This window comes from Cucurbita maxima, unplaced genomic scaffold (assembly GCF_002738345.1).
Source record: "Cucurbita maxima cultivar Rimu unplaced genomic scaffold, Cmax_1.0 Cma_Scf00001, whole genome shotgun sequence".
Taxonomy (NCBI): domain Eukaryota; kingdom Viridiplantae; phylum Streptophyta; class Magnoliopsida; order Cucurbitales; family Cucurbitaceae; genus Cucurbita; species Cucurbita maxima.
This window is the reverse complement of record NW_019272017.1, coordinates 9,784,070-9,805,924: the sequence shown is the minus strand read 5'-3', so window position 1 is coordinate 9,805,924 and position 21,855 is coordinate 9,784,070. Positions and strand designations below refer to the sequence as shown.

The 21,855-nt window shown below is 35.6% G+C and overlaps 2 protein-coding genes, 1 long non-coding RNA gene and 1 other non-coding gene across 5 annotated transcripts in view; 3 read left to right on the top strand and 1 right to left on the bottom strand.

Moving 5' to 3' along the window:
• Positions 1–21,855, bottom strand: part of LOC111493399 — a 631,558-nt gene that overhangs the window by 155,609 nt on the left and 454,094 nt on the right. The gene's annotated exons all lie outside the window — the stretch shown is intronic.
• Positions 464–536, top strand: TRNAA-UGC. The gene has a single exon. It is a non-coding gene; the product is annotated as a tRNA-Ala (tRNA).
• Positions 1,869–4,581, top strand: LOC111492677 (endoglucanase 16-like). The gene is made up of 8 exons (XM_023142072.1): positions 1,869–2,069; positions 2,155–2,367; positions 2,475–2,675; positions 2,746–2,823; positions 3,105–3,254; positions 3,329–3,437; positions 3,534–3,697; positions 4,197–4,581. Exons 1-8 carry the CDS (start codon positions 1,872–1,874, stop codon positions 4,524–4,526), a joined length of 1,443 nt encoding a protein of 480 aa, XP_022997840.1. The 5' UTR covers positions 1,869–1,871; the 3' UTR covers positions 4,527–4,581.
• LOC111492372 (threonine--tRNA ligase, mitochondrial 1-like) lies at positions 6,682–20,699 on the top strand. Its single transcript, XM_023141698.1, has 20 exons — positions 6,682–6,998; positions 7,463–7,700; positions 7,780–7,839; positions 10,689–10,778; positions 11,270–11,344; positions 11,435–11,563; positions 12,212–12,301; positions 12,462–12,550; positions 12,626–12,722; positions 12,803–12,889; positions 14,067–14,151; positions 14,621–14,715; positions 14,869–14,901; positions 14,997–15,083; positions 17,395–17,487; positions 18,727–18,819; positions 18,941–19,162; positions 19,674–19,745; positions 19,968–20,039; positions 20,229–20,699. The coding sequence occupies exons 1-20, from the start codon at positions 6,727–6,729 to the stop codon at positions 20,322–20,324; spliced, it is 2,175 nt and encodes a 724-aa protein (XP_022997466.1). The 5' UTR covers positions 6,682–6,726; the 3' UTR covers positions 20,325–20,699.

Genomic DNA, 21,855 nt, shown 5'->3' with positions numbered 1-21,855 from the left:
AAACCAAATGGAATAAACTCTAATGCTATCTAATCGGTTCAATTAGATTAGTTTGAGCCATTGGGTTCAATGTACACTCGAATATTTATATGTAGTAGAGAGAAAAGAACATTGTCGATTTGTTGGTCACTACACTATTGTCTTTGTTAGGCTATAAACATTTGAGGTTCAAATTTACGTTTCAAATTTTTCATACTTACCATCTTCAAAGTTTTTTTAAACATATTTTTCAAATCTTTTTAAGATAAAATAAAGTAATAATGTTCATCTTCTTTACAAAAATGAGCAGTTATTTCATTGAACCATTGTCCAGTATATGTAAGAAGAACCAAACAAAAATAATTTATTTCTTTAGAGAATATCTTATCAACTTTGTTTATCGTTTTCATATACATTAAATAAACTTTTGCAAATTATGGGAAGTAACAGTCAAAATGATTATTATTAATAAAATCTAACAAAAGGGGATGTAGCTCACATGGTAGAGCGCTCGCTTTGCATGCGAGAGGTACGGGGTTCGATACCCCGCATCTCCATTATTTTTATCTTCCTTTTTTGTTCTTTTCGGAAAAGGCTCTATCTATTTGGCACTGGGCCAGCCCAACTGCTAAATCCTCGTATTTTTTTCGTTCCATTTATTTTATTTTATTTTCTAGTGATACTTTTAATTCTATTGATTTAGTTAATTAAAAAATAATACCTAATTTAAATAACATGGCATCATTTAACAAATCTTAATAATAATAATAATAATGAAATCTAACTCAATAATTTATTTGATAGCAATAACAATTAACTTAAAAGACTCTTAAAAGCAATTTTACATCATAAGTTCAATAAAATAAAATAAAAAAATACTTTTTATATCTCTTTTAGATTTCATTTATGCAATAACTAATTATGATCATAAGGTATGATAGTTATAACTCTCGAAATGTCTCATGAAATATCAAAAGTTTTCTTTTGAGACTATATAAATGCATATATGTTGTTCTTGTAAAATATATTTCAAAAACGTAGTAAAAAGAGTATCTATGCTTTCTTTTAACCTAGAGCTAAGTTTCTTTGCAATTCTATGTACTTAAGATGCATGCTTTGAATTATTTAAATTTGGTTGGATCAATCTTGGTTGTGGTACCCAAGGAATTCCCAGTAATTTAAATCGGTTAGCCCAAGGTCATGAAACCTGTGTCACACCCCTTTTTAAAAGTCATGAAACCTGTGTGAAGGTAGTCACATATAGGTCTGTTAAATAGTCCTTTAAGTTAGTTCATGACATTTTTTACTATGAACATTTAAGCCTATGACATCATTTACTAGTGTATGTCTTAAAAAAAATTTCTATACATCAAAATCATGACATGCATGTAGTTGCGGGTTTATTTCAGAAGTAAAAATAGGGGCGTTACATTAACTATAATCACACATACATACATGCATGACTGTGATACTTGTAACGTTAACATACTAATAGTATACTAGTGGACAAAGTGTTGTTTTTTTTTTTATTTTCCTTAAAATGGTCAAATTAATAAAAATATTCAAAATTTTGGTTAATACTCTTATATTAAAAAAAGAAATAAAAAATAAATTTATGGAAAAGGAGAAAATTTGAAGTGTAAGAAGAAAACAGTTGGGTGCCCAAAGATTTCTCCAATCCCCACATCGTTTTCTCCGAAAATAACCTACAAACTTCGCGAACGTCCCATGTTGTCCCTTTCCCAACCAACTAAACTACTCGACACTTCCCTGCCATTCACACAAACTCACACCCAAACCCCATAATTTCAATACTCTCCATTATCTCTTCCTCCTCCTGGGCCCATTCCTTCAACAACCACGACGACGACGACGACGACAATCCCTCCACCATGCCCATTCTCCTGCCTTCCCTACTGCTCTTCCAAGCCTTGTTTCTTGCGCCTCTTCATGCCGCCCAATTCAACTACAAGGACGCTCTCACCAAATGCCTTATTTTCCTCGAGGCTCAGAGGTCCGGCAAGCTCCCTCCCAACCACCGCCCCCCTTGGCGCGGCGACTCCGCCCTCGACGACGGCAAGCTTGCCAATGTTCCCACTCCTTCCCCTTCTTCTTTTTTCTTTCCATAATTAACCCTTCTCTCATTTACGCCCCCCCTGTTATTGGTGCTTCCAGGTAGACCTCGAGGGAGGGTATTATGATGCTGGAGACAACGTCAAGTACGGCCTTCCCATGGCTTTCACCGTCACTACTCTTGCATGGGCTGCTTTGGCTTACCCGGCCGAGACCCAAGCCGCCGGTGAAATGGAAAATCTTAAAGCTGCCATCCAATGGGGTACCGATTATCTTCTCAAGGCTTCTTCTCGCCGCAATCGTTTCTACGTCGAGGTAATTTAATTTAATTTAATGCTCGTAAGAATGATTCTCTAACACGATGTTGTTAAGAATGAAAAATCATATTATAAGAATGAAAAATCATATTACATTTGTTGAAGGTGGGGGACCCAGTTAAGGATCATGAGTGTTGGATTAGGCCTGAAAATATGAAGACTCCCAGGACTGTGCTGCAAATTGATCGTACCACTCCTGGTACAGAAATTGCTGCTGAAACCTCTGCAGCTATGGCTTCTTCTTCCATCGTTTTTAGAAACTCTAATCGAACCTATTCTCGTCGTCTTCTCAACAAAGCTAAATTGGTATAAACTCTTTAACCTCATTTTGTGTCGGTTCGTTTGTTGACATAGCTGGTTTTGTTTTTCTTTGCAGCTTTTTCAGTTTGCTAAAATGAACCGGGGAACTTATGATGGAGAGTGCCCTTTCTATTGCTCTTACTCCGGCTACAATGTAATTTTCCTTCTTTTTCTTAGTCATAGTCATATTGTGTCTGCCTCTTCCAAACCGACTCTGAATTCAAACGTAGATATTATATTTCACCCTTTATTATGTGTGATATTTAGCATTCCATTACAGTTTAAGATAGATGTCGCATTTAACCATTTATTATAGTCAAATATCTAAATTGTAATGAGCGTTGAAATGACCGAAAAAGATATATGAATTAATATTTTCTTAATTTTATTGTGTCGTGTCGGCCTCTTTGAATAATTCAGGAGTTACCCGTGTAGGATGAGTTGTTGTGGGCTGCTACATGGCTATACATTGCAACGAGGAGGCCAGCTTATTTGAAGTACATTACAGAAGAGTCTGTTAGTGGCAGTGTAGCTGAATTCAGCTGGGATCTCAAATATGCTGGCGCTCAAATTCTTCTTTCCGAGGTTCTTTATAATGTTTTTAATACCCATTTCATCAATTTACATATCGTATTTGTCATCCTTCAAAACAACCACAGATCTATTTTCAAGGAGAGAAGGGGTTACAGATGTACAAAAACCAGGCCGATAGCTATATTTGTTCCAATCTTCCAAACAGCCCTTACCACCAAATTTATCTATCTCCAGGTCTTTTATCTCTCTCTCTCTCTCTCTCTCTTTGTCCTTCTATGTAAGTAATATCAATGAATTCAAGTATGGAGCTAACTTCCTTGAAATTCATAGGTGGAATGGTTCACATGAGAGATGGAGCCAACACGCAATACGTTACGGGAACCGCGTTCTTGTTTAGTGCTTATAGCGATATCCTTGCAACCCATCAACAAACGGTTCAATGCGGCGGTCAGCAGTTCGACTCGACTCAACTCATGACGTTTGCCAAGAAACAGGTACTCCCTTGTTAGGAACTACGAAATTTCATAATGGTACGATATTGTCCACTTTGAGTATAAGTTCTCGTACCAATGGTGATGTATTCAAACCCTTAGTTAGCATATGTGAGACTTTTCTCCTAACAATCCTCCCCTTGGACAAAATAAACCATAGAGCCTCCCCAGACAGCCTCCCCTTAATCGAGACTCGACTCCTTCTCTGGAGCTTTCGAACAAAGTACACCCTTTGTTTGAGAGTTGAGTCACTTTTGACTGCATCATCGAAGCTCACATGATGACTAAGTTAAGAGCATGACTCTGTCACCATGTTAGGAATCACGGATCTTCACAATTGTATGATATGATGTTGTCTACTTTGAACATAAATTCTCGTGATTTTACTTTTGATTTTCTCAAAAGACCTCATACGAATGAAGATATATTTCTTATAAACTCGTAATCAAATCCTTTAATTAGCTCACTTAGGGTTAGAAGAGTAAAGATTTATTTTTTTTAGATGGATTACCTGTTGGGGAACAACCCACAGGGAAGATCGTACATGGTGGGGTTTGGGAACAACCCACCGACGCAGGCGCACCACCGCGGCGCGTCGGTGCCGGTGATGCCAGTCAACGCAGAAGTGAACTGCGCAATGAGTTTCGTGTACTGGCTGAACAAGGACACGCCGAACCCCAACGAGCTAACCGGCGCAATTCTGGGCGGCCCCGACCGCAGTGACAACTTCCTGGACAAGCGTGTGGTGTCACCCATGACCGAGCCCGTGACTTACACAAACTCCCTCGCCGTTGGAGTCCTCGCAAAGCTGGCCGCCCACAGGTTCACCTGAAAAATCAATTCCCGACAACATACCTTATTTAGGCGTTTTTAGTCTCTTCTTCTTAGAACAGTACAGTCCTAGCTAAGCTGGGTAGATTTGATGTGATTGGTGTTTCTAGAAAGTAGAGCTTACGAGATCTGGGGATTTCAAGACTTCCTTCCTTTTATTTATTTTAATTTTGTTATATTTATTTATAATATTTTCAAATCCAACAAATTTGACTCAAAGACAAACTATATTTATTTAATTACTCCCCTTAGCTTGTTTTTCATGGGACATGTTAGTTTTATCTATTGGTAGAATGATGGTAAAGAATTTCTTTATGGATGTAATTATGAGTTACTATGATGTCTCGATCATGAAAATGGACCCACCGAAGTAGTAGTGAATGGAGGGCATGTTAGTGTTCGTCGAGAAGGAGAGGGAAAACTACGCCCATTGTTTGGGAGACAATTTTTCTTGAATGGGCGTGTCAACCTTCAAATTTGATTCTTGAGACAATTTTTTAATGATTTAATCATAAACCAAATCCCTTTTCAGGGTAACGAGAGGGTGAGACCCCATTGTTCAAATTTTGAAATCAACCCTTAAAGAACAACTCATATACTTTTCTTATATGAGTAAATGAGTGAATTTCATCTCATGGTAGACATATTAAATCGACTATAAGAGTCATTTTTTACCCATGCAAATCAAAGGACGAATCTTATTAAAGGACAAATCCTAACCGACAGGAGTTTATGATTCTCTTATGATCTATTTGTTTATGATTCAATCATAAACTAAGTCTTTCTCGTGTCAGTGAGAAGGTGCGGTCTAATTGTTCAAATCACGAAATCAACACTTAAGGAAACTACCCATCTACTTATTGTTTATGAGAATGAGAGAATTCCATATTGTAAAATTATTATTACTTGAGAATCATGTATGTCAATCACATACGGTTCAAGATTACATTATTAACCTTGATTTTTTCATACAATAGATAATATTAAATTACTAATAAAATAATCAAAATTATTATTAAAAAAATTAAATAATTAATTACGCGGCTTTAGGACGTAAATCCAAATCGGCATGTGTGAAGTCATAGAGAGACCGAGAACCTATAAAGAGTGATGACTCCTCCATACTTGTTGGATTCACTTAAAGTTTAAGATAGATAAGGGCACTTCGACTCATGCGTAGGAAACTTGATGACTAAATGGAGTAAAAAATAGAAACGAAAAGCTAAATGCATCTAGAACTCGAGCAAAACATCTGGTTTTAGTACTTAACTTGCCGTTATTGGCCTAATTTTTCCATTTTCCTTTAGCTTAAGGTTCTTATTCATTTCCAAGCTATTCTTACTAGTAGAACTTGGGAAAATTTTAAGACAACTACTTACTTTACTCGGTTGACGTTTGTGACCTCGATTCTCAAGCCTTCAGTATTCAAATTGCTCTCAGTTTTCTTATGCAGTACCTAAGAGAGTTTATTTGTAGGAAATAAAGAGAGATCCACGAGAACTAGTATAGTTGAGGTGCAATTGTAAAAAACGGGAGCTGATTTGAATTTGGGGTGACATGGGCAGTTCAATTGAAGTGACCACATCATCGAGGAAAAGGACTTTTGATAATTATTGTCCACAACCTTTCTGTTGAGCTTCAACCCTTGATATATTCTACAAAGTTGTAGGAGTTGCAAGGAAGAAGAAGCGACCGAGCCCTACCATTGAAGGCGGGTAGAACGTAGTTAAAGTACTCCTAAAAATTAGTTCTTTCATCGACGTAAGCCCACGTTTTTTGTTCGTAGTCTAGGCACTTTCTAACCTTTTTAGTGCTTGACGTCTTCACCAATTCTGTTCCTCTCCTTCTCCTCGAGGACAAGTTCGTGTGGATGCTTACAATTTTGAAATGCGATTTCTACCTCTTATCTGAGCAGCTCGGTAGGAGCCTGGACTTGTTCATGAAAAACATCCATTTTAATTTCAAGAAATTAATAAAATAGTTTTAAAGCAATGAGAAGGACTGCCGAGGGAAACATTATAAGCGGAGAATCAATCATTCTTTTAGAAAAGGGCAAAATAGAGAGACAAAGCAGCAGAGGGGCAAGGGAGGCAGGGCATTAAAATAGCGAGGGTATTTTCGTCCAATAAATTATTAAGTTTTAACCTGACAATGCAGCGTGGGAAAATACCATAGCCGCCCGCCGTAAGCAAGCGCTGCATATGCTGTGTTCTCAAATCAGGAAGGCGAAGCTTCTCATTTCTTTTCATAGCCGCCGTGAAATAGTTTCATCCTCCAATCGCTTCCTTTCTTCACCTTCCCTCCGCCTCCTGCACAACAAACTCCAGAGCACTCAAGCTGCTTCAATGGCGGCGAAACATCCCAAAGACGAGGCCTACCTCAGTACCACCATTCCCAAGCGCATTCAACTTTTTCAGTCAATTCAAGCACAGCTGCTTGCCGACCGACGTTCTCTTCCTTCTCATCCAATCAAGTTAGTGTAGCATTGCAAAATGTGGAAATGGCTTGGCTATGATTGGATTTATCAAATCCGAATCTTATGTATGATTTTTTTTTTTTTTTTTTTTTTTTTTTTTTTTTTTTTTTTTTTTTTTTTTTTTTTTTTATTTTTNAGCTTAAGTCGTTGTCACCAATATATCCTTAATGAAAGTTCGATTCCGTCCTTTGAAGTCCAAGTCAACCTATGTGAGCCCATGACATCAGTTTCAAGTTTGAACTCTATACAGTTATTTCTCTCATTTACATTGGCTAGTGTTAAATTCGGATATTTCCTGTTAGATTAAATTAAATAGAGTTCCTTGCTCTCGATCTTTCCTATTTTATTTTTAAATTATATTCAACAAATCTTTCCTCAATCTTCCTTTTTTTTTTTTTTTCTTTTTCTTTTTTTTTTTTTTTTTTTTTTTTTTTTTTTTTTTTTTTTTTTTTACTTTTTAGTATTACCTTACCGGATGGGACGGTGAAGGAGGGCCAGAAATGGAAAACGGCTCCGGTAGACGTAGCAAGAGAAATCTCCAAAAGTTTAGCTGCAAACGCTTTGATTGCTCAAGTTGATGGAGTTCTATGGGACATGAGCAGGCCGCTAGAGAACGATTGTGAGCTTAAGCTGTTTACCTTCGACAGCGACGAAGGGCGCGATACTTTTTGGCATTCAAGCGCTCATATACTTGGACAGGTTGATAATCCTATCTATTCTCGTGCATTTAACAACGACCGTAACACTGTTTTAATTGTTTTCTTTTTTCTGGGTTTAGTCGCTTGAAATGGAGTATGGTTGCAAGCTGTGCATTGGACCCTGTACCACTAGAGGAGAGGTAAGCACACACACACACATATTTATTTTTTAACTTCTTTTATAAGAAACAATTTTGTTGATGTATGAAATTACAAAAGAATGGAAAAGAAAGATTCCAATTCAAAGGAGTTGCAATAAACATCTCCAATTGGACAAGAGAGAGGCGATATGAAAGAATTCAATTTACACCAAGAAATAGAAAGATAAAGGACATTATACTCAATAAAATCCTATAAGTAGTGTCCTTTGTATAAAATACCTTGGAGTTTCTTTCTGTCGATATTGACCACAAAAAAGCTCGAACATGATTCTTCCACAATAGATCCTTTCAATCTGAATGGATGACCCAATCAGAGAACACTTGGGGGAATGTAAGGATCCTTTGGAAGGACCACTGACCAATTGAAAGTTTTTCTTTAGTTGTTCCAAGAAGGTTGTGTTAACGGGCAGTGAATGAATAAATGAGATTGAGATTCCAAACTGTTCTTGGAAACAATACAATGGTTAGGAGACAAGGCCATGAAGGGGAGCCTTCTTTGAAGATGATCAATGGTATTGACAGCACGATGAGCAAGCTCTCATTAAAAAGAAATTTAATCTTCTTTGGGAAGATATCATACCTAATAGCCTCCGTAAAAAGATGGGAGCAATCTAACAGAAGATGAATCAATGCTGTTAAGTAATGATTTTGTAGAGAAAATCCCATTTATTTTGTGAAATTTCACCCAAAGTTCCTCATCCAAAGTCAAGCTAATGCTGGATTAAACAGTTCTCAAATCAGCCCATTCAACGACTTCCTTCAATTTTTTTCTTAGTTGTTGAACCCAGAAGGCCTAATCAGTGTGTCAAATATCTTTAACAGTAACCTGCTGCATTTTGGATAAGGATAAAATCCGGGGGAATCTGATGAATAAAGGAAGGTCTCCCACCCATCTATCAAGCCAAAAGTCAGTGGAAAGACCGTTGCTAACTTTTGTCAAAACATAATTGTGAGTTGAGGCATGGTGCTTGAACTCTCCTTCCATGCCCTCTGGTTATGGATTTATCCAAAATCTCAAGGGCATTAAATTAGTTATCAAGGAATAGAACAAGGCCACCTTTGGTTGCCTTACCACACAAAAGAACCAGCTCATAACAGAAATTTCTCTTATTGACAGCTTAGAGGAAGCTGGCGGCCTCCTTCCAATTCACAAAATTCAATGGAATTCTTTGAAGGAACAACTTATTTCTTGTGTGCCAAGGAAGAGACCCTTTGGAGGCAAAAAATGCAAGAATAAATGTCTGCAAGAAGGTGATATTAATACCCCTTTTTTTCACCGGATCATGCCACAAAAATGAAGAAAAATGCCATCATTGAGGTGCTGTATTCTGATGGTAAAAGCTGTCTTACTGATGCCGAGATTGAAAATGAGTTTATGAATTTTTTCACCAACTATACACCAAAGATCCTGGTCACCGATCCCTCCCACATATTTGTCAATGGGATCCGTTTACTCCACAGCAAGCTTCATCTTTGGGAACTGTATTTACTAAAGAAGAGATCAAGCATGCTGTTTCAGAATTAGGCACAAAAAGATCCCCGAGCCTCAATGGTTAGACAATTGAATTCCTTCAGAATTTTTGGAACATCCTCAAAGGTTGCACCATGAGGGTGTTCCAAGATTTTTTTTTTGTCAGAATGAGATTGTCAATACCTCACTAATAGACACCTATATCTGCCTTATTAAAAGAAATCCGATTCTCGTGTTGTTAGTGACTATAGACAATATCGTTTCAATGGTTTTATCACAAAGACTAAAAAGGATCCTTCCATCCATGATCATTAAATATCAGTCGGTTTATATTGATGGTAGGCAATGAAAGAAAAAAAATGGGGGGCAGAATGTTCTCTCATGGACAGACGGGTCATGAGAAGAATCTTGCTCTTTGGGAATTTAAAAAAAATTTGAACATCAAGGGCCAAAACAAGGGTAAAGGACTTTGACCTTCTTGGACGAAAGATATACATCTTTGGAAGAAAAAGTTGCGGAACTCTTGAGCAACCTACATTCAGTCTTTTCATTGATTTAGATAAACCCTCCTCTGTAGTGTTTCTGTCTAGTAGCGATGAAGTATAACCTTTGAGTGCCTCACTTGAGAGCCAGTTATCTTACCAGAATCATATCTTGTACCATCTCCACTTTAAGGATTAACCATCCAGAACCAACCAAAATATGGCACCCCATATTTACTTGCAGTTCTTATAAAAAAAAAAAAAAAAAAAAAAAAAATTTACTTGCAGTAACTCTTTAGCACAAGTTTTTAGTTTCTAAGGATAACAATAGAGTCGGAAATTAAGACCAAATTCCTCAATCGATTATTGCCAATACTAAGGTTGCCATTTTCTTTTGGAAGAGTACTGTCTTCTACTTCTATATGGTTTGCATCCCTTGCTAGCATTCTAGTAATTCCATAGAGAGATGAGAAATGGAGGTAGATGTTTAAGAGCAGATTCTGAAGGGGCAAGTCCCCTCCATTGGATGAGTTGGTTCTCGTATATTTTTGAAGTTTTCCTTGAATCTTCTCTACTACTAGTTTTGAGAAATCACCTTTCTTTAGGTTTTCCCAAGGCAAGATTCAAGTATCTTGGAGGCCCAAGAGCTTTAGAATTGTAGGAAATTTGTACTGTATTGTGCATATCTGTTCTCGAGAATTAAGTTACATTGCTGTAATTTGAAGGGATAATTATGGTAGTTAGGATAAACGTTCTTTTGCACTGTCTATGTTGACTTTTGTAGGGGGGACAAAGTGTTAACGTTGTATTTAACTGCCTTGGCTTTTATGCTTGTAGTAAAGTTTCCTTATATATTAATTGGATTTTGATGACAGGGATTCTATTATGATGGTTTTTATGATGATTTAGGCTTGAATGATGATCACTTCAAGCAAATTGAGTCTGGTGCCCTGAAAGCTGTATCGGTATTGTTCTTTCTCTATTCTCTTTTCAAGGAATTTGCACCATTTGTTTTATATAATTAAAATCTGGTTCTTCTATATGTTTTTCTTGTGTATCTACACGTAGACAAAGGATGTTAACAGTAACATGGTTGAAAGTAGAATGATGTTGCTTATAACCTTGGTCTTTCTCGTTTGTGAATGGCCTAACGGTTAACATTTTGGGACCAATTTTTTAATCCTGTGAAACTAGAAGTGAATTAATAATTTGACGTGAAATATTTGATTAATTCGAACTCGTAGAGCATATTTATTTCTTTCTCATATTTGGCCGCACTTCTTTTTTCATCTATTTTCCTACTGTATTAGGGGCCTATTTGACTTGAAAATAAGGTGCTGAAATGTTTTTCCCGACAAAGTATTCATTAATCTAGTTTTTTTGCATGATATGTCATCATTTCAGATTATACTTAATATTGGTGGAATAATTTAATCTATTTCTTATAAATTTTCAGGAGAAACAACCTTTTGAGCGCATTGAAGTTACAAGGCAGCAAGCTCTTGAAATGTTTTCTGGAAACAAATTCAAGGCAATTGAATATCGCTGTAATAATTTCCATTTCTTGTGATAAACGAGGACTGGAGTTCTTATGTTCCTATTTTTGAACGATGTTTATCAGGTTGAAATCATCAATGACTTGCCAGCAGACAAGACTATCACTGTTTACAGATGTGGCCCATTAGTTGACTTATGTCGTGGTCCTCACATACCAAATACATCTTTTGTGAAGGCATTTGCATGTCTTAAGGTAGTTTTTAAACATCATTTGCATGTCTTAAGGTAGTTTTTAAACATCATTTGCATGTCCTCACATACCAAAATACTGTATTGTGCATTATCTGTTCTCGAGAATTAATTTATTTATGCTCTTAAAAACAGATATAGTGCATGCATGATTTATAGTGTTCATCATTATACATGAAGATTTAAACAGGACATTTTTGGAGATTTTCCTCGGCGTTTTATGGGAAATGCTAAGACCACCCGGCACAAACTCATTTTTGACCTATTGATCCTCTAATTACTGTTTTGAAAGGGCTCTACTAGAGTTATTTCTGATTGATTTGGATAGAAAGAAACAATCTAACTTTTAAAGACATAAATACATATTTTTGTAGCTATTGGGAGTTTGTACAACACACTGCCCCCTCTTGTGCAAAAGTACATAAGAACTTCTCCATTTTTCCTTTTAGTATTATGAACGTGGATTGGGGTGGGGTGGGGTGGGGTGGTTTTATATAGCTACTTTTTTTAGTGCTCAGGAGAACTTCTCTTCTCGCCATTTTTTTTTTAATTTTCAATTTTTATATTTCCTGTTTTTGATAATGAAATGTTGAGTCTCTTGTATATGTATATATATTATGATTCCATCAAACTTAACACTTAGAAATTGTAGGCATCATCTGCCTACTGGAGGGGAAGTAAAGATCGTGAAAGCTTACAAAGAGTTTATGGGATATCTTATCCTGATCAAAAGCGCTTAAAGGTAAGCTTTGTAACTTTTTTTTATGTCATTAGCTCTTATAAACCACATGTTGCCTGATTCAATGAGGATGTGTTGAGCAATTGGGTTGTGAATGGAAATTAGAATGACAATTTGATTACAAGTGTTGTGATCTTTGTTTGAAGTCTATCTGTTTGTGTAGGAATATATTCATTTGCTTGAAGAAGCAAAGAAGTATGATCACAGATTATTGGGCACAAAACAGGAGCTTTTCTTTTGTCATCCACTCAGGTAAGTATTTAAAGACAAAGTTCAGCCCCATGTCGTATAAATGTTATTGAAATTCATTTTCAATATCAATTTTAGCCCAGGAAGCTGGTTCTTCCTCCCTCATGGGGCTCGGATCTACAATAAACTGATGGACTTCATGCGAGGTCAATATAAGGATCGCGGTTACGAAGAGGTCAATACTCAATGTCTCGGTCCTTATGAAATTGCAATATATCTTAGTATGGTATTTAACCTTTTTAGTTTTTTCTGCAGGTTTTGTCACCAAATATGTACAATATGCAACTATGGGAAACTTCTGGTCATGCTGCAAATTACAAGGAGAACATGTTTGTATTTGAGGTTTGGCCTTGGAATAATATATAGTCATTGGAGTTATGCATATTTATTTTGAAAAGAGAACATCTAGCCTGAGGGCCATATAAGACCCTTAATTGACAATATTAAAAGAAAAATAATTACTAAGTACCTCGAGAGTGTATACCCTCTGGAAAAGACAAAAATGACACTTGCACTCGCTACTTTTGGGTCCTAGTGATGAATAAGTTAAGAGTAAAATTGAGTAATGGAGAAGCTTTCTTCTCTCAAGATGGGGATAGGATGACCCGATGATGAATAAGTTAAGAAGTAAAATTGGATAATGGAGAAGCCTTCTTCTCTCGATATGGGGTAGGATTACTTTGACTCAGTATGTTATCACCTATTTATTTATTTATTTAATTTTTTTTTTGGGGGGAGGGGGGCTGATTAATATTCTTAGAAGCCACACCTACGTAATGCACAGATAAATTTTTCTCGTGGAGGATTAGTTGGAACAGACTTTGCTTTATGACATGAAGAATATATAGAGAGGATGGATTGGTAACTCTCATATACTGGGTCGTTGGCATTTGTAAACATTTGAGCTGGGGTAGGATGACTTTGGCACAGTATGTGCTCACCCACTTGCCTATTTATTATGGGGTGTGGGGGGGGGGGGGGGGGGGGGGGGATTAATAGGCTATGGAGCCACTCCTACGTAATGGGCAGATAAAATTTTCTTGTGGAGGAGCATCTGTTGGTCTGGACTATATTGCTTTAGGAAGCTAAGAATAGATGGAGAGGGTGGATTTGTAACTCTCATATATGGGTCTCAGGCATTTCTAAACAGGACTTTGATATCGAAAAAAATAAATTATATAGTTAGTTTTTAGATCTAGATGGTATGTTGCATCATTTAGGAACTATCGAGATGGCATGCTGCATCATTTGGGAAACTTTGGGGATGTTTATCTCATACATTTATTGTACTATATTGCTTTTATCTCAAATGTTATTTATCTTTCTGATATTAGAACTATTGGTTACATGGTCGCTTCTGCATTTTTAAAATGCAATTCAAGGGCCTCTACAAGTTGTGTAGAGCACGTGTGATAATCTTTTGCTTTAATTTTTTCACCTATTTTTGTGAAGGGAATTTATTGTCCCATTTATGGCCATGTATTGCTTTGTTTGAGCTCATTTTTAAATTATTGGACAGGTCGAAAAGCAGGAATTTGGATTGAAACCAATGAATTGTCCCGGTCACTGTTTGATGTTCCAGCATAGAGTACGTTCATATAGGGGTAAGTTCATGTATATTCTTGCAAATGTGTAAGGCTGTTATTAGTATTCTTTAAAAACTCTCCTAGCCAGTGCGTAATGGACAGAAGAATGAGCACCCCCTTCAAATAGGGACAGTTGAATTAGCACACACTTCAAATAGGGACAGTTGAATTAGAACACACTTCAAATAGCCAGTCTATTAGTAGGGTTTATGGGGCTATTAGCTTAGCCTTACTCTTTTGAATTAGGATCCTTTTTTGTAATTGGGTGTGGGAGTTGCTGTTTTTCGGGCTCATTATTTGGTAACTTTTTATATCATTTCTTCCTTCTCAATCAATGAAAGCTTGATTTCTTATATAAAAAATCCCACTTCAAATCTTTGCATTCTTGTTATGTTACTGTGAATTTAATCCTTTACCTTCTTTATTTATTCTTGGATACTTTCTATCAGTTGCTTCATCTTTTTCATGGTTTTTTGTTACTCTGCAGAACTTCCTCTTCGATTGGCAGATTTTGGGGTTTTGCATCGTAATGAGGCCAGTGGGGCATTGACTGGATTGACTCGTGTGAGAAGATTTCAACAGGTATTTTTAGATCTTGGTTTTTATATTAAACTCATATAGTATCATCTGTATTTTATGATATTGTATTTGTACCGTTCTCTACCTTGGTCCGTTAATTTTGTCAGTATTTGTATACATCGTCTACTTCTTAAGTTCACTCCAAATATATTGCAGGATGATGCTCACATCTTTTGCAGGGAGTCCCAGGTTTGCATAACTTAATTGATGTGCTGACAAGTGTTGCTTCTTGACTACTAAGATTCACTTCTCTTTTACGTTGTTGCTTTGTGTTCATTTTACAGATAAAAGACGAAGTAAGGGGTGTCCTAGAGTTCATCAAATATGCTTATAACATTTTTGGGTTCACATTTGAGTTGAAGCTATCAACGGTATGTTATTTTTCATGATTATTTGTTTATAGAGCATTGAGGGAATTATTTTTCTATTTCCGTCTGCAACTGGTTCCAATGCATTATTTTTAATAATTAAGAATTTAAATAACATTTATTTATTATTACTGTCACTTGATTTGAATTCCAGCAGCGTTGTTGCATTTTTTTTGTTAGTTAGGACACTTTATATTCATTTTCAATCATTCCTCTTTTGATTAAATTTGTGTCCTTTTAATAAGTTTGTAGTTTCTTTTGTAACCCAGAATTAAATTATCTTAGAAATGTTGACTTCTTTTGTTTCTTATTTGAAATAATACTGTTTTCAATACATATATTAACTTTTTGATTATTGAAAACATGAAAGCTTTTGCTTTAACACACCAAATCCCAGTTGTTCGTTTTCTGTACAAATTTTCAAGTGCCGTTTCCTTGCCCTCTTTTCTACACTAGCTTCTTGCACCTTCGTAGAGCATAGGGCTCTAGTTTACAAATTTGTACCAACCAATGTAAGAGTACTAGAAAGGGATACATTGAGAGTATTAGTAGGATACTAGTTAGGGTCTAATGGTATTTAGTAGTTAGGGATCTGAGTTATAAATAAAGGGGAGAGAGTTTTTGGACGTGGATCATTTTGAAGAGTGTCCATTGTGGGACTTGAGAAAGATATCCCTCTTCAAAGGCTATTGATATAGCAATTTCTTCATTGATATTGTGATATAGTTATTTTTCTGTTTTGTATTGTGCTCTGTTTAAGTGCCTAACAAATTGGTACCAGAGCAACGTTCATCATGGAGAGATTGTAAAAAAAAAAAAGAAAAAAAGAAAAAAAAAAGGATTAGAAGAGGGTGGAAGCTATTGAAAGGCATATTGTTGAGATTAAAGGCATGCGGCAAACAATGGCCCAAAGGATCAAGCGGTTGGCAGTGGAAATGCGAGAGAGTTCGAGTTTGAGTTCAGCATGAGTGTTGGTGACAATTATGTCGGAAGATTTGAATTGAAAACTCCAAATCTCATCCATGATAGATGGAAACGATCCATAAAAGTAAGATGGTAGAGGAGGAATATAAATCTAAAATCTCAACTATACAGGAGGGAAGGAATTCTACTCTGACAAAAAAAAAAAAAAAAAAAAAAAAAAAAAAAAAAAAAAAAAAAAAAAAAAAAAAAAAAAAAAAAAACACTGGTGGAATGAAGATGATGGAATATTTCATGAGGAAGAAGCCCAGGAGGAAGGGAGGAAAGAGAGCATGTCAACAGTCTCCTGGTTGGAAGGTTGACGTGGATGACATCAATGAAGGAAATCCAATAGGAAATGTGAAGAAAAGGAGTGGCAAAGATAGAATGACAAGAGTCTAGCGAGTATATGGCTGAAGAAGCAAGAAGCAAGGGAATGAAGAAGCAATGGAGGAAAGAAGAAGAATAATATGGTCGGAGAGAGGGCAAGGTGGTGAACGAACAAGGAAACGACAGAGGAAGTGAAAGGACGAACACCACATAGATGTAGGAATTGGAGGTTGATGGTCATGAAGAAGTTGGAGAAAAGTAGAGACAAATGATCGTTGGAAGCCAGGGTGTGAGGAAAGCTGATATGGTCGGAGATGAAGACTTGGAGGAAGTGCTGGCTGAGGGATGGAGAATGGGTGGCAGTGGAGGGAGGCAACCATGAAGGGAAGATAGATCACGGGAAAAAGAAGTCAACACTAATCACATGGACCGAACATTCTCGAATTGGCTTAAGTTTAAATGAAGTGTTTGCCCCATCAAAATTACTATTGTCCAACTACCCCAAGTCCCAACATCATGAAAGGGGGCATCCACTGGGTGACGGATCCATTACGACCCTTTTTTACAAGAAGCCAGCATTGTTAACCCCATCTGGCCCACTCTTCGTATACATCAGATTCGGTCCATCCTTGCCCAAAAAACTTATAAGCCAATTTCTAGTTGACACATTTTGTCAAAGAGGTCTATTGATAAATATTGAGCTTAATATTCAAGCAATCGTCAAGCTATTCAGTATCCCATTTGCCAAGCATCAGCCCATTGCTTCATTTGTTGTTCTGCATGTGATAGTCCCGTATAACCTTGGGTCTATCACTCTCCTAGTATTTGCATGTTATTTAATTATATTGATAGCTATGTTCGTTCTATCTTATGGCAGCTCATTAATTCTTATGATATCAATTTTTCTTACTCTTTTCTGCTCAACACTCATTCTATATGCGGCTTTATTCTTTACTTGTAGAAGTGTTTGCTTTGTATATCATCTGTCCATTTTGTCTTATTAGTATTCATTATTATGCTGCAGAGGCCAGAAAAATACCTTGGGGATTTGGAAACATGGGAGAAAGCTGAAGCTGCACTTACAGAAGCACTGAATGAATTTGGGAAGCCTTGGCAGGTACCTGTAATATGGTTGTACCTGCATTAAGATCATCCTTGATTAAAAGAACTGACAGTTTGAATTAAAATAACAATAATTGGTAAAAAAAAACTTCTCCTATTTCTATTTTGGTTGAGAGCAATGATTTTTATCCCAACAATTTATTTGATATTAACAAATAAAAATTTATTCTCATAAAAAACAAATAAAAATTAATTAAAACAAGAAGGATTAATACAGTTTTTATTAGAACATCTATTGAATTTTCTTCTCATGCTATTTAATCTTAATCAATTCTATTTTTTACAATTTAATTGAGATTAATGAAGAATACTAATGGAATTAAATAAATGTGAATTCAGATAGAAGTTTATATAATTTTTATTGGATGAAAATTTATTGATAGAACATACTGTTCACCTTTTTTAAAAATATTTTTTAGTATCTGTCAATTTTATTTAAATGATATAGTTAATAGTAGTGAATAACAACTAACTAAAATTAAGCAACCAACAAATTTAAAACCTTTACTGATTTTGAGATTGTTTAATTTTTTTTTTTAAATAGAATGGTTTTTGAACTTTGATGATTGTGCTATTTGGTCCGACTAAGTTTCTAATAGCTCATTAAACATTCAAGGTTGTCTAAACTTTCAATTGTCTAACAAGTCACTTATTCAGTTTTAATGCAGATGTGGCACGCTAATTGTATTATGTAATGATTATGTGGTCGGCTAGTGTATGGTAGATTTTGGCATTTGACGGCTCACTAAGTTGGAGTTAGTGGTTGGGAATATTGTACAGAGCTTATTACAAGTTTTTAAGTATGGAGGCAGATAAACACAAACCTGAAAATTTAGAATTATAATAATTTGGGTAAGGGAGAAGAGAGGGAGGAGAAGGGTCCCAGGAGCTTGGATGGCCAGTAATTGCTATGATGCTCTAGATTAAATAAGTCATGTGTGATTATTTCATATTTCAAGTCTTTCTTTTGTATATCAAATCTGTTTCATGAAATAACAAAAAAAAAGAAAAAAAAAAAAGAAAAAAAAAAGACCGAGAAAAATAGGTTCGAGAATTTCTAATTTATATTTTTGATATATTCTTTCTACCTTTATGAATTTTTTACATGTTATATGACTTTTTTTTATTTTATTTTAAATCTTACACTTGCTTATATGCACTCTATTTTAGTCGTCCATTTTTATAGCTTAACTATTGAGGTTTCAGTCTACTTAGAATGACTTGTCTGAAACAGATTGATGAAGGAGATGGTGCATTTTATGGACCAAAGATAGATATTAGTGTATCTGATGCATTGAAAAGGAAATTCCAGTGTGCAACCCTCCAGGTAGTAATGTGTGCTTATACTCCTAATTTCTTCCCCTATTTGTTACTCGAGCTTTTATTACAGCATAAATATAATACACTTGGGGAATATTAATTTGCAATTGGGGAATATGAATTTGCAGCTGGACTTCCAACTTCCTGCACGTTTTGAATTGTATTACTCAGCAGAGGACGAGGCCAAGAGGGAACGTCCAGTTATGATTCACAGAGCTATCTTAGGTTCTGTTGAGCGGATGTTTGCTATCTTGTTGGAGCACTACAAAGGGAAGTGGCCTTTTTGGCTCAGTCCACGTCAAGCAATTGTTTGCCCTGTATCTGAGAAATCCCAGTCCTATGCACTGAAGGTAGCGCATAAAGTATTACTGAATTGATTTCTTTTCACTACACAATTTGCTTTTCCCCATTTCACTGTCAAAGTTAATAATAGTATTCAAAATTTCGGTCCTAGTCTGTAATTGGACTACTTATTAGAAAGAAACATCTGTTGATACATCGAGATATTCATAATTTGACATCGATATTTTGGATTAGTCAGAGATCTCCTATATCTTTCATAAATACCCATAATACAGAAAAAATCATATATTAATCCCAACTTGAAGGTATACACTAACAATAAGATATATAACTTAGTTTGGAAGGAAAAAAACTTAATTATGAATTTAAATAATTTTTATAATTTGTTGATTTATAGAAATATCCATTGATATCGTTATATTTTCAATAAATCCATAGTATTGCATGCATTTTGTAATCCAATACACAGGAATTGAGTAAGCGACGTGTTGTCTTCTATTATGTTATAGTACAAGATGTTGACAGACCATTGGTCTATCATGCTATTGTATTTTGTAGGTGCGTGATCTTATTCATCATGCTGGTTATTTTGTTGATGTGGATGTAACAGACAGAAAGATTCAGAAGAAGGTGAGTCCATATCATTATCGTTCAATATCTTGTGTTCAAGTTCGTGTCTTGTTGAAATGAATATTTCTTAGTTTCTACATACAAACGATTTGCCCATTAATTCATCCAATAATTGTAGTCGCTGTATGTAATGGATTATGCGTTTACTCAAACAGTGGAGTAAAACAGGTTGATTTTCGTGAACTCTACATGAAAAAACATTATCTTGGTTTCTTTGGCCAGGTACGAGAAGCACAATTGGCACAATATAACTACATACTGGTCGTTGGTGAGGAAGAGGCCAACACTGGACAGGTTTTGCTATCAACTTTAAATTTCATCTTTGTGGAAAACAAAATACAGCAAATTTATTGATCCTACATATTTTTCCTATATAAACTCCATCCTCATCGCCTTTTTCTTTACTTAAAATTTCAAAAATGATTTTAAATCAGCTGGATTTAGTTATTTATTATCTTATTAAACGTTTTGAGTTGGTGGCAGGTGAGTGTACGGGTGAGAGATAAGGGTGATCATTCAGTGATGACTATTGAGAGCTTGCTCAGCCACTTCAAGGAAGAAGTTGCAGCTTTTCATTAACGCTACTTCATTGGGAGAGGGGTAACTTCTTCAGATTTTAATTTATCGTTAATCATAACAAGGAAGGTCAGAAAGCCGTTTCACAATCATTTAGTACTCCGTCGTAGTAAACATTACATTGGTTTGTTCCCTATTTGTTCTTTCCACATTCTCAATTTTCTGGTATGCAACAGTTTTGCCTACGCTCAACATATGTTTCTTGTCTGGAACTTGGCAAGGTGAGTAAGTTTATATCCTTTTTTAACTTTCAAATCTCGTCCAAAACTTGTTAATTTTAATCAAAGTTTAGGGTCTTAATAAACAAGTAATTACTCGAATTCAGTATAGCATTAAAAAAAATACTACGAAACTTGCCAATATCATTCGAACTTAGCTTTAGATGCTGCGATTCTCGTAAGTATCAGTTTGTAATGATCCAATTTTTGTACTGAGTGAATGTTTTCTTTTACTTGTTCAACATTTGATTTGGGGGCCTTGTATTATATCTGGAGATTTATTAGATGCTGTTTGGAGGCCTTGTATCTGCGAGTTTTGGGAATGATGACAAATACAGCTATCAGACCAATTTTCTTTTCAGATAAAAAATGGCTATGACATTCAAATGCCTTCCTCACACGTTGTTCCTGATCATGGAATGGAACATGTAAATTGGAGGATTGGTTGTGTTATTGGTTATGCACTCATAGACCTCTCATTGGTCTCGACCTATTTGATAACATTTTGGGCTCTTATACATATAGAAAAGAGTAGTTAGACAAAGATTTTAGCTATTTTTGCGCACAAGCCGTTTGTCAAACTAACCTAGTTTGTCAAACATTTGCACATATATGAATGTTTACTTTAAATTAGCCTTTAATAGCTTTGTATAATGCAATATTACAAGGGTGCAAAGTCATGTTTTAAAATCGTGAAGTGAGCATAGAATGTTATCTTCAAAGTTAGTTGTCTGGTTTGATTGAGTACCCTAATCTTAATTTAATCTTAAAAAAAACTTAAAAATAAAAATAAAGTTCAAATAAAAGATTAAAATGTAAAATTAGTCTTCCAATTAATCAAACATAAACATCTAATAATATGAATGATGTTCGGTACTCATTCTTTTGCTCTTAGGATACTCAAGATCTGAGCACTTTTCCTCCTACCTGAATTTTCAATTTCTACATGTGATCTTCTTTGAGATTCAAGGAGAAGCATTGGGATGCAATGAAAAAAAGTGAGTATGGGAGCTGAGGCATACTTATAATATATGAGACTATGTTACGCAGTTTTTTGGGCTTACTTTAGATATTCGTAATATGTTAGAGAAAGATAAAGGTCTTCAATTTTGTTGAGGGGTTGAAGTCGTGAGTGAGATAAAACTCTACAAACAATGAGTTTAAGACCTTTCCACGACCTATGCTATAGTCGAATGATCTGTTTGATTTTAGTTTCAATCACTCTAAGAGATAAGATGAAACTAGGCGTCCGCGAGCGGTGAAAATAAAAGCTACCAACCCAAACTCCCCCAAATATGGAGGAAGTGACGAACTCA